Source organism: Anser cygnoides, chromosome 3, assembly GCF_040182565.1.
Source record: "Anser cygnoides isolate HZ-2024a breed goose chromosome 3, Taihu_goose_T2T_genome, whole genome shotgun sequence".
NCBI lineage: Eukaryota > Metazoa > Chordata > Aves > Anseriformes > Anatidae > Anser > Anser cygnoides.
The window spans coordinates 72,726,218-72,738,519 of NC_089875.1; the positions used below are offsets into that span (position 1 = coordinate 72,726,218).

The 12,302-nt window shown below is 40.0% G+C and overlaps 1 protein-coding gene across 2 annotated transcripts; it reads right to left on the bottom strand.

Annotated features, from left to right (window-relative positions):
• Positions 1-322: 322 nt before the first annotated feature.
• On the bottom strand, positions 323-11,160 carry RPF2 (ribosome production factor 2 homolog). 2 transcript variants are annotated; one of them, XM_013175575.3, is made up of 10 exons: positions 10,985-11,160; positions 10,682-10,814; positions 9,811-9,848; positions 9,102-9,141; positions 8,054-8,135; positions 7,869-7,945; positions 6,329-6,428; positions 1,882-1,984; positions 743-887; positions 323-589 (listed from the first exon to the last, which is right to left on the bottom strand). In XM_013175575.3, the coding sequence occupies exons 1-10, from the start codon at positions 11,005-11,007 to the stop codon at positions 410-412; spliced, it is 921 nt and encodes a 306-aa protein (XP_013031029.1). In that variant the 5' UTR covers positions 11,008-11,160; the 3' UTR covers positions 323-409. The 2 variants fall into 2 exon arrangements, with proteins under 2 accessions (XP_013031029.1, XP_047937051.1); XM_048081094.2 differs by having other exon boundaries at positions 10,896-11,013.
• Between the last annotated feature and the right edge of the window lie 1,142 nt (positions 11,161-12,302).

Consider the following 12,302-nt stretch of genomic DNA (forward strand, 5'->3'; position numbering starts at 1 on the left):
TGAACACAGAAATCATATTGCATGTATTATGCATATAAGCTACTCTCCGGTCCTGCAGGGAATTTATAAGATAGGTTGATTGATCAAGGTTTCCCAACATTATAGCCACAAAACTGTTTGGGAAATGAATCACCTGCTTAACTAGCATATGTTTGCTAACACCAAGAGAATAAATATTCAACTTCGGAAAATTAAGCAAGTTTCATCGTGTTTTTTTCTTCTAAATAACCAGATTTCATGCTAAAGCTCAATACCCCAATGTTCCCTTTAAAACGACAAATCATTAAAAATATTTTTTAATTAAAAAAGCAACAAAGGCAGCTGAGTGTTTTATGTCTGACATTTTTATATTACAATTTATGTAAGAAATTCAAAGATACAAAAGAGTTTCCAAAGCTGTTCCAGACTATCACGCTGATTTTGCCTTTTTGGGACTAATCCCACCATCTTGAGCTGACTTCTCTGCTCGCCTCTTTCTCAACCCCTTCATTTTTCTTGTTTGCAGTTTACTGAGATCTTGCTTTTGCATGTGGATTCGACCATAAGTTGTACCAAACACATCATGGGATATATTCTTTTTCTTCTTAGGCTGTAAGGGAAGACGTACATTAGTATTTTTGAGTAGCGCGTGCCCATAGCTCTGGTGAGAAGCCAGGTATCTGGCTTTACTATCCACATTTACCAGTAAACTACCAAATCAAATGCCTAAAAGCAAGGCCACTTATGTTCCCAAGGTACGTACCTTCAGGGCTTTGGGTTGTTTTAAAGACAGCTTATAAAGGTCATCTGAAGCTAAGTGTGTTCTCCTCATAACCAGATCTAATGAAGGCCCTATATCTTCCAGTTCAATTCTTGGTATTTTACAGCCAGATTTCTTCAGAAGTACCCTAGAAGGAAAAAACCATCAACTTTGTCCTCTGTGCTACAGATTTATTTGTCTTCCTAAAGGGCACGTTCAATCATGTGGTTGGGAAGACTACTAAAAACAGTTACTATTGCAAACTCCATTATTGAGAAAAGATGTCTGTCAATAATCCTTTATAATTCATTTCCAGCACAACTTGAATGTACCCAAAATATAATCTAGTTTAGGTCACTTTATTATTATTTCTAAATAGGACTAGCATTATCATTACAACGGATAAAATTCAATTGCAGTACCCTAAAAGCCATGCCATTCCTCAAATTCTAAGTAGTGCCCGGTGTATTAATAGACGGGGAAAAAGCAAGTACTACAGTTTATAGCAAAACATTCCGAGCCCTAGCCAAGATTTTTTTTGGTGGTGGTGTTCATTGTTGTTTTGCTGTGTAAGGTTTTTTTTTTTTTTAGAATGAGACTGTAGATATTTTGTTATAACAGAAATCAATAAAGTCTCACAGAACACATAAGCTATGAACACTCACAACCTGTTAAGGAAAGGCCATGGACTGTGAGCAAACACCAATGCAGGAAAGGAAGATAATTTTGTCCGTGTTTTCCTTGTGTATCTCTGGCTACAGCCTACCGCCTGTCATTCTTTGACAAATGGAGGTGAGGAGAGCCCTATAAATTAGCCTGAGATCAGTCTCTGACGCGTAAGATAGCACTCAGACTTTACCAATTCACAAGGTTGAATTCACTACACCTTGCCAATCCAACCGTATCAGAGAGCAGCCCTCCGAGCTAGAGGGAGCTCAACACGGAAGGAAGCAGTTGGTATAGGTCTTAAGCGTTTCCCTTGTGTCATGCAAGTTACTCTGAGGGTAACCTCTACACACAACAGTCTTCTAAATGGAGTAAACCATTGCTCCAGGCAGTTCAATTACACAACTGCAGGCTAAGATTTGGAAAACCTTGACAAGTGTACTGAAAAAGTAAACACAGAAGAAACACACACTCACCTGTAGCTTCTCATGTAAATCTTCCCATCTAGAGCTGTGAAATGCAGAACATGCTCTAAACCAGCCAGGCGAATGCTGGGCACAGTAGGACCTCTGAAGAAGTCTAAAAGGACATTTGAAAAGAATAAGAGACAGGTTTCTTGACTGAGAATCAAACCAAGAGATGACTAACAGATTAGCTTATTTTATAATAGATCCACGTCACAGCAGTGATGTGATGCCTATATAGGTTCTTTTTTAACATCAAATAAGGTCTTTGTGTGTGAATTCAAGTGGAGGACTTGTTAGTGTTAGGTCAGAGGTTGGACCAGATGATCTTGGAGGTCTCTTCCAACCTAGATGATTCTGTGATTCTGTGATCCTGACAGGAATAGAGCAACTTTCCAGAGACAATTCAGTAGCAATATATATATGTTATCTAAAACCAAGTAAATGGATCAGAGCAAATATACTTTCAGAGCAGTAACCTATTTTTATTAAGGTGATTGGGATAACTGAATTGTCTACTCCTCTAAATTTTTAGCTGGAAAGTCATAAAAATGAAATGTGTCTCTGATATTTAGGCCAATTCAAGCTTAGCTAAACATAGATTAGCACAGAGAAGCCATTAGTTCAGATATCTTTTTTAAGACAGCAAACTAATACTTAACATACTTAATCAGAGCCAAATTTGGGAGAGTGCAAAGAAGTGATAAACAGTACAACACAGAATAAAACTGCGTTTTCTTTAATCTCATCTACATTCTCTCTCAGTGACTCCAGGGAAAAAGGTTTTCTCACAGCTCTTTCATACCTTCCCCACAACAAAGCACTTCTGTTCTTTGGGCACGCAGTATTTGTGATTACAGTTAATATTTTCTCTACTTAATAAATGAAACACACCTATAAAAATAGACACTTAAAAGTACTTACTCCGTTTGCAAATAGAACACTGAAATACAGGTTAAATACAAAATTAGCCATCTTTAGCCGGGTTCTTATGTAAGGTCATGAAAAATACTGTGCAATCAGACAGCCTGCAACAAGCACAGCAATCTGTCCAACACATGCAGAGGGTGGAGAAAGAACGTGACCTTGTCTGAGGGAACAAGGTGTGCTAATAAACATGACAAGGCAACGCCGAAACATAGGAGAACTGCTAACAGATGCAAAACACATCAGTCTCTTCCGTTCTGTCCCATTTGCAGATTCCTCGGCAAGTTGTCTTTTCCTCCACTACCTTTTTCAAGAGTATCAGCAGTGGAACGACATCCAAAACAAAGTCTTGCTGGCACACATCAGCTGGAGTCTAGCCAGGAAATGTCCTTGGTCAATTAAATACTCACAACTCTTCCTCTCCTGGGTTGAGCTTGTAGTGAGGAAAAGTTGCAAATAAAATACTTTTTTTTTTTCTTTTTGCATGTATCTTCCCGTTGACAAGCTCTCTGCAGGTTCACAATGTTAGTGGTTTTATTGGCAACCTCTCCCTTTTGTGTTTTCCTGTGGCATCGCACATCTTTTTACCCACCGGACGATCTCTTCCAAACAAATGCAGGTGGTCAGGAATTTCTGTTTCCTGGCAATGTTTAACAGCTGCAGAAACTTTACGCTTCAGTATACCCAGAGAGTTGACATTTTTAATGTATTTTTAATTTACAGCTCTTGCTTTGGTTGGACTAGAGAACTGCTTTCTCCTCTCTTTCCATTCCTAGTTCTTCCTCGTGCGCTCAACATGTTTCCAGCACTTCTAATTTACTTTTTCCTGCAGAGAGCTTCAGAGAACCTTTTTCATTTTCAGATTCCTAACTTTCAAATTCCTAATTTTTTTTGGACCATGAGCCTATACACTTCTTTTTGCATCAGTTCATATCCAAAAGCTGGTAATACTGTAACTTCTGTAGCCATGGTTATCATGGGAGGAGTTTAAAGCCTATCCCAGACTTTTTTTCCCCCCAGCCATCCGCTTTCTTGGCTTGATAGAAACCACAAATCCTTGAGACACTCCAAAAATAACCGTGTAAGACAGTATGAAGAACAAGCTGAAAGCCAATCCAAAATTGTAGAGGACTCCTACAAATCAATGGCCTAGAAAGAACATAAGCAAGCCATGTAATGCCTAGCCATTTCTAAATGGCTGGTAGTGTGCAATAGCAGAACGAGCCAGCAGGCAGCGTTGCAAGAGAAGAAATGCTTAATAAACACGAGTTATTAGAGTTTTATGAACTGAATTCCAAGGAGTCACACTGTAAATGGATTCCTGTACTACCATCTTGCTAGGCAATGAAAGCCAAAGAGAAAGAACAGGATGTCTTTGCCCTCCAGGTCTCTAAAGAAAAATGCAGCTGCCATTTAATTACCTTCTAAATAACTTCTTGCACTTCACAGCTGAAGTGACAGAGGTCATTTTACCATGGTTTGGCTGCCATGAAAACAATAATTCACCCTTGCTTTTTAATTCTACACAGAAACTGCTGTAAGACAATACTCCAAACATGCACAAACCCTTTTGATACCACAAAAGCCAATGAAAGCTTGGTTGTTCGCTAGCATCCCTGGCATCACATTGCTTTGGCAAAAAGAAGCTGTTTGCTATCTAATACTCCCTCTGGGATCTCAACAGTACTGCTACGGTAACAAACCACTTGCTGTTGTTAAAGACATTTTTTTGTCTTTCTTAGCAATAGAGTGGCAGCTTAAAAACAAATCTTATGCAGAAACAGAATGAATCTGTTTTTCCCAATCAGGGAAAAGCACTCAAATTATCAGCCAAATTATTTTAATTGGTTGTTGATACCTTCAAGCCTTCGTATGACTTAACCTTTTCCTTTGTCTGTTGTTTTGCATCCAGGCATTTCACAGAACGGAACATCAAGACTTGGAGTACATTCAAGAAGAAAAATTGGATATCAATTTCAGCACATTTGACTGCAGAGAGCCATTACAGGCAAATTAGCAGGAGAGGAGAGAGAATTTCTTTTCAAAAGAAATAGGACAGGAAAGACTAGTTAGTTATTTGGCAACTATCTAAGGATGCATGTCTTCCATTTAAAGTATCAAGCTGTGTGATAACGGGGTGGAGGAGCACACCTGGATGCCAATCACCAACATCATGCAGATGTCGGAACAAGATACACCTTAGGAAATAATGTACGTGCTTCTTGCAATGTAAACTTTCATTTACAGTGAGTTTAAATAACGCACCTTTGTGCCACTGATCTTCACAGTCAACAGTCACCACCTTCAAAAGTTTATAAGCACAATTACTAATCTTTCATCTACTCTAAGGAAGAATCAGCTGTCTTGACAGGATGCAAGTGCTCTCCATTCCTGCTCCCTTTTTAGTCTCATTCCAGATGCAGCGTCTTGCTTTAAGGAATCCTAAGAGCAAGGGGGGTAGGGGGAAGTGCCACTTCTAAGGTTGCTTTCCAAAGAGCAATCGCTCTGTCTGTTTGCCTAGAAAAAGGAGCCCAACCTATATTCTCTCTACATGAAAGGGAGATCTTACAAAGACCAACAGTTATGAATTGCTACAACCCAAGAATGAACTGAAGGAACACTCCTGCTTTTATTGGGCCAGTTTCACAATTCTACTACAGCTTTAAAAAAAAAAAAAAAAAAAGTAACCTATTTCTAGGAAACCCATTAAAAGGCAAAAAAAAACCCCACCACCCTAGCAAGACTTTTTTTCCCTCTAGTGTCAGGAGATGCTGTAACATACAACCTCTAGGTCCCCAAAAGTTACCCTAAGAGAAGTTTCATCATTTTTGTAGTTCCCTGGAAAAATCCTAAAACATGCTTCAACTTCTGATGCTTCCAACCTTGAAACAGAAGGGGGGAAAAAAAAACAACAAACCAAACCAAAGTAACTCCACACACTCTATGCTACCTACTTTACTAAGATCCCAGCATGCCTTGAAATTATGACACATCTTTTATCTACAGCTAATTTTTAATACACATATTAATTCCAAATAGTCAGATCAATCTAACTTTTGTTAGAACTGGTCAAGTTTCCAGCAGAAAATGCTTGCATGATGAAAAAAGGCTCAATTATACTGATGTGACGTTTTCTGTAAGCAAAGACATCCCATCCACTTCATGAACTTAATCCAACGATTCAAAATTAGGTATTTCAAAACATTTTTTGGTTAGAAAAGTAATAATCCAGTATAATTACAAGGAAAAGACTTTTTGAAAAATGCCAAAGTTTTCTTACAATCAAAACTATGAATTTCAGTGAGTACAAAATTTCCACTTTGGAATCTTTTAAGCCAGTCTTCTTTACCTCTGTCAGTCACGGTGATTACTTAACTCTAATTTCACGTCACATGAAATTTACAAGTGCCCCCTTTTGATTTCTTTCTGTGCTGAACAGAAGCAAACAATTATTGACAAACCTGCATTTCCCAACAGATCACACTGCTACAGATTTATGCAATCCCCCTGCTCAAATAATCAAAACACTGACCAATAAGAAGGTTCTTCAGTCTTCTGTATTCTTCATTTAGGTCAAACATGTCACCAGCGAATATCAACATAGGTTTTGTTCCTTCAGGACATTTATTGTTCTACGGAATAAGAATTTCAAACACAAGAAAAATTCAGACCATGTTAGGGAACATATCATTGACTTAATGGCTTGTTATCCATTCAACATGGAATGAAAAACTGTGACCTATGATCAACATGAACAGAACAGACACTTTTCTCCTTGAACAACACCGTAAACATACAGAAGGACTGTTTCTAAATGGCTGAATTGCATTACTCTTTGTGCTGGGTAAAAGAAGAGATTCTTTACTATAAAACACGCAAGGTAACACCTTGCAAAGAAAACAAAAGGTTAATTTGACTGCAACTACTACCAAGAAAACTAGAGGCAAACAGATCTATTATACTTTGACACTGGAGAGTCCATGAAAAAAGCTAAAAGTATGGTTTAGTCAGTCACCTCATTCTAATTTTGGTGAACAAATACAATTACTTGACTATAATTTCCCTGTTATAGGTATTGCTACCATCTATGTAGAATGCAATGCTATGAAGATACCTACTACAAACTATCTGAATTTATGGGAAAGATTCACCTTTATAAAAGTAAATTCCTTCATTATCCATCTAAACTGTCCTGTCACTGAACTAATGAAAACAAGGACCATAAACCTTATTTTTGCAGCACATGAAGTGTTTGGTACAAAATTGGCTCATTTTGGCAAGACTAAAACATAACATGACAAGAAAAGGTGAATTTTCTCTGAATTTAAATAATCAAAATGTTAGCTGTCTGTCTGAAGTAAGTACAGTTCCCTGAAAACTGGCATTTATATGCTACTGAAGACTACAAATTGCAGAGTGATTTCAGCAGAGTGACTCTCCGGTTATAAAACACTTCAAACTGGTAGGAGTACTGCTGCAGCTGAAAGAAGTGATCCCATCATGTGTCAATCCATCTTCACACCAACATTTGTGTTCATGAAGATAACCCAGCTGGAGAATAACCTTTCCCCTTTGCTACGGGTTTGTCTTCTATTAAATCAATTCTGCAAACCCACTTGCTGCACAGCACTACAAACTTTACTGGGGGGAGGCGGGAAGAGGTTGTAAGCACAGCTGCCCAGTGCTGTCTCTTCTGATGGCTGGACCACCTTCTGGTTTTTAAATGTGTTATCAGTTTTAAAAGTGCATGCCAATTTATATAGGAACTTCCCATGGGCAGAATCTCAATAAGGAATTTTGTAAATGTAACTCTTTAATTAAAAGTTAACATTTTAGGAATAAAGGAAATTTTTAAAGGAAGTTGTAGAAAGCCTACAGCAAGCTTGCCCTATGCAACCCACACAAACAGCAGAGCAAAAAAGTAATATTCTACACTAGTACAAACAAGCAGTCCCCAAACACTGCATGAAACACTTTTTAAAAAAGGTTCTGGTCTTTAATGCACGGAAAACGCCAATGCACCAACAAAATTCACCAATAGATGTCGCTGAAATACCGCAGTAATTCCTTACCTTGACATCTTTTAGGGATACAAAGTTCTCTATGCCTAGCTCAATCATGTCCAGGACATGATAGTCAAACATGCGACCTGTAAAGGAGAAAAAAAAAAAAAAGAGGGGAAGAAAATCCAGATACTTAAATATTTATTGAAAGCTAGACCTTTCATCCAAATAAAAACCCAAGACAGATCTATTACCTATTATCAGGTTGTTAGGTCTCTTCTTGTTATGAGAGCCAAACAGAAACAGAGAACAATCTGATTTCTTTGAAAAGAATTCCTACAATTGGAAAAAAGAAAATGTAATAAATTGCGAGTTCCGGTTCGTAAGTGTTCAAAAATATTTAGAGAAGGTATGTGTCACAGACATGTGAGTTTAGGAGCTGCTTAATGAGAAGAACAATAGTATTTACCAGAAAAGCGTACGTCTCAGTCCCCATAAGCTAAAATTGACAGCTGGATCCAATGTTCAAATAACAACTAATTTCCTTTTATCTATTTTTTTATTTCCCAAAGCACTCTTTCTTATAGATGAAGCTAGGTATTTTTTCTTGCCACTTCATCTGTAATGTCCTTTTTCATAATTCCTCATTATTTATTTTTACATAATACATCTTTAACTATTTTTCTTTGCCTGAAGAACATTTGCAAGTCTGCCACAACTTTTAAATTTCACAATTTAAGTGAAATTGCTCACATTTCTGACAGTTCTTTACTGAATGCTGAAGAGAACTCTCAGCTCAGATCGAATCAGCAGAGCAAGTATGAAAGTATTTGGTACTCTGCTGAGCTTTTCTTCCCCCATTCAAGTATCGTCAAAAGTCACAGAAAGCTACGACCCCTCCATGTAACTGCTTTAACCTATGAATTCACCAAATTGAAAACAAGTTGTTCATAAGCTGTGGCACTTGAAAGGACGGGCTTTTAGAAAGACAAAATAAACACCTTTCTTTTATATGAAGTACTGTTACATCACTCCTAAATTTGCCTGTCAGTTTACAGAAACATGCATTTTAGACAAAAAACATTCCCACGATATCAGGATTCTGTCTCGAAGCTAGAGGAATAAAATGCCTACTGGCACCATAAATGTAGATGTAACCCTACCTTCAGCTTACCCAAAATTATTAAAGACTTGGTTTCTCATCTAATTTATTACAGACTGAAAGAAAATTATCCTCCAATAAAGTTATAAATAAATTTACAGCTACAAAAACTCATAAGAAAAGACATGGCTTATACTTACCAATGACGTCTGATCCTCAAAAGGCCTGGTAATATTTTTCCTGAGAGGCGGCAAGGAAAAAAAAAAGATTAAAAAAATAGTAAAAGCTGAGATGAGCACTTTAGTTAATCTTCTAATAACGCTAAGATTCTGCATTCTGCTGGAAACCCCAGCATTAGAAGTTCAGTTTCAGCTCCTACCAAAAGCAGTGTTAATACTGCCAGGTGTTCCTTCCTTGGCACTGCCTGTTGACATTTTCAGTAAGCCTTTGCAGCTTCCCTGGGGCCTCCTGTGCCACTGACAACTATGCCACCGGCACTTCACAGACAACTGGCTTTGCCTGTTCATCCCACGTTCAGTTTAGCTGCTGTTATTAATGCTTCTGCACTACATCTATACGGACACCGGGTTCCCATTTTGAGCAAGCCCAACCTATCACCATAACCGGCCCAGCCTACCCACCTGACACAGAACCTCGCTAGCTGGCTGCACAGAGCAGAATCGCAGAAGCCAACCGCTCAAGTTTGCTATAACTGCTCTGTAACACTTGGCACAGAACCGAGCTCAACATCAACACCGATCACTTGTTGCTTGTTTCCAGTCTACTAAAATTTAAGATGAATCTCTGCCACCTTCTGTGACCCCTTCCATTGTTCAAGCCTCCATGCTAGCCAGCATCTCTCTTCATGGTTGGAAATGACCAAATGCTGTCTTGTACGTGACCACTTACTTTTTATACAGTACAGCAAAAGGTTTCTTCACAGCATACTGCAAGAGACAAAGTTAAACATGCATTATATCAAATACACCTACAGGCACAGAACTGCTCTTTCTAAAACCCTACAACTTACACAACCACATGAAGTACAATAATTGTTTGTGCAAAACAATGCAGAAAAGAAGTCGCCTCAAAAAGCCTGCTCACAATAAAACCCTCCAGGTCAGTAATCCTAATCTCGGCTCTCAATTAATTGGGGATGGATTTATTTCTTGAAACTGAGAAATAAGCTAAGGAACAGCTGAAATCAAAGCCACGTAATAGAATCTCTCTGCTTGCTTGAGAAAAAACAGTGAGTGAACAGCCACCCTATGATCATTAGCATAAAATGTTAAAAGGACAAAGCAAGGAGAAAAAATAGCACAAGTGCAACTACAATATTCTCAGGTACAGAGTTGGAGGACTGGATTGGCAAGTTTTGGCTGAATGCTCTGCTTTAACAAACAGAAGAGGTTTATAAGATCCTGAGACATGATTTCAGCTGCATGATCCAGTCCCAATTCTGTACCCAGTCCTCTTGTTTTTAAATGCACTTGCAATGCTTCACCCCCTATACGGAAAAATAATAAGGAAGAGAATAAGCTGAAAGCTTCTGCCAAAGTGAAAGGAAATAGAAAAAAAAAGAAAACATCATTTGATGGGGAGGTAATGACATCTCTGGAGTACTGGTCACAATCTGAGATCTAGAGAATAGGAGAGCAAGAAAATGTTGATATTGCAGCATACAACACGTGAATTGTAAGGAAAAGCAAAGGGAAGGTACGTCAGTATAGTGCGACAGGCGATACAATGAAATACCGCATGCACGCACCCAACAACTTACAATGTCTTTGAGCACTTCCGTCACCGTTAAGTTTGCATTTCCCCCTTTTATAAGCATGGCATTTTTCGTGTTTTCCGTAAGCTTGGGTTCTCTCTTCTCCAGAAACCTCTTCGCCCTCTTGGTTTTGGGCTTCCTGTAAGGAGACACGACCAGATCAGGGCCCCGCGCGGGTAACTCCCTCCCGAGCCCAGCCCCGGGCTTTTCCGAGCCTTGCCTGCCCCTCGCCGGGGGAGGACGGCAGGGGAGGCGGCGGGGAGGCCGCGCTCGGCAGCGGGCAGCCCCTGCCCGGAGCCCCGCACTCACACCACCCGCTCCAGCGCGTCCATCGCGGCCTCGCGGTCGCTCCTCGCCGCCGGCTCGGCCTTAGCACGTCACATCCACCGCAGGGAGAGCGGCAGCGAGCAGGCGGCCTCCAGCCGGCTGGTGGTGCTGCTCCCCGCCGCTCCCGCGGGCCGAGGGCTCCGCTCCTCGGGCGCGCACGCGGTTGTGAGCTGAAGGCACAAGAAAGCCAGAACACCCCTAACAGAAAGCACTTTGTCAGCAGCGCACCAAATACCCTCAAGAGGGGACGCTTCGCCAATAAAATGCTCAGACATTAAGCAGAAAAATCTTCCCCTGCCCACCTACAACTAATTCAAAATCACCTCGTACCCTTCCTGAAACGAAACGGCTCCGCTTTCTGTACTCCCCTGCCCTAGGGCAGGTTGCCTCCAAATATATTCCAAAGGTTTTTAGGTATTTTTTTTTTTCAGTGCAAATACCAAAACCGAATGCTTGTTTTATCAGTAGTCAGCACGCTGCACACACTGACAACTGTCACGCAGTGCTTAATGTCAGACAGGGCAGCTGGCTGTAGTGATGTCGGGTATCCATGCACACGGGCACAAACAGTATAAGATAACCCCACGAGGATGATGACTGCCGTAGTTCTGTGTTCAGATACCACATCTACCCAGTACCCTTTTTAGTTTAAGCCCCCCTCCCCCCTTTCAATTTTGAGCTGTACTCCAAATAGCCAACATGTTCGGCTTTTTGGGGTGAAATCAGTAGCACTTAAAAATGCTGGGTTTAAAAAAAAAGTCATGAATGCACCACACATTCGTTTTTTACATGAAAGTACAATAAGCAATATAAATTGTGTTAGTATGCACTATCAACCCACAGACTAGCTGGGTACCACCATACAGTCAGGTGGCTCACTTTAGGAACCACCGATGCAGTTACAGAGTGTAGGCACAAAAACCTTCAGAAAAATATGAAAAGACCAGAGCCCGTAAGTTTTTTGGGGTGGGAGAAAAACAGATTCCTTTTATGTAACACATTATGTCAATACAGAAAATGGAGAAGGGAAGTGTGGCGGGTGCCTTGTTATGCCCTAGATGTCAGCCGCTGACTAGCGCCCAGGGGTTCCCAAGACCTGACTAGACAGAGCCCTGAGCAACTTGGCCTGAACTCAGCACTGACCCTATTTTAAGGAAGAAGCCAACCTAGAGACCTCCTGAAGTCCCTTCCTACAGGAAATATTTCTCAGATGAGTCAGGGAAACAAAAGATGCTAGAGGAAAAGCAAAGTAAAGGAAAAGCAAAGTAAGTTTAACAAGTAGTTTAACAAGTAACCAAAC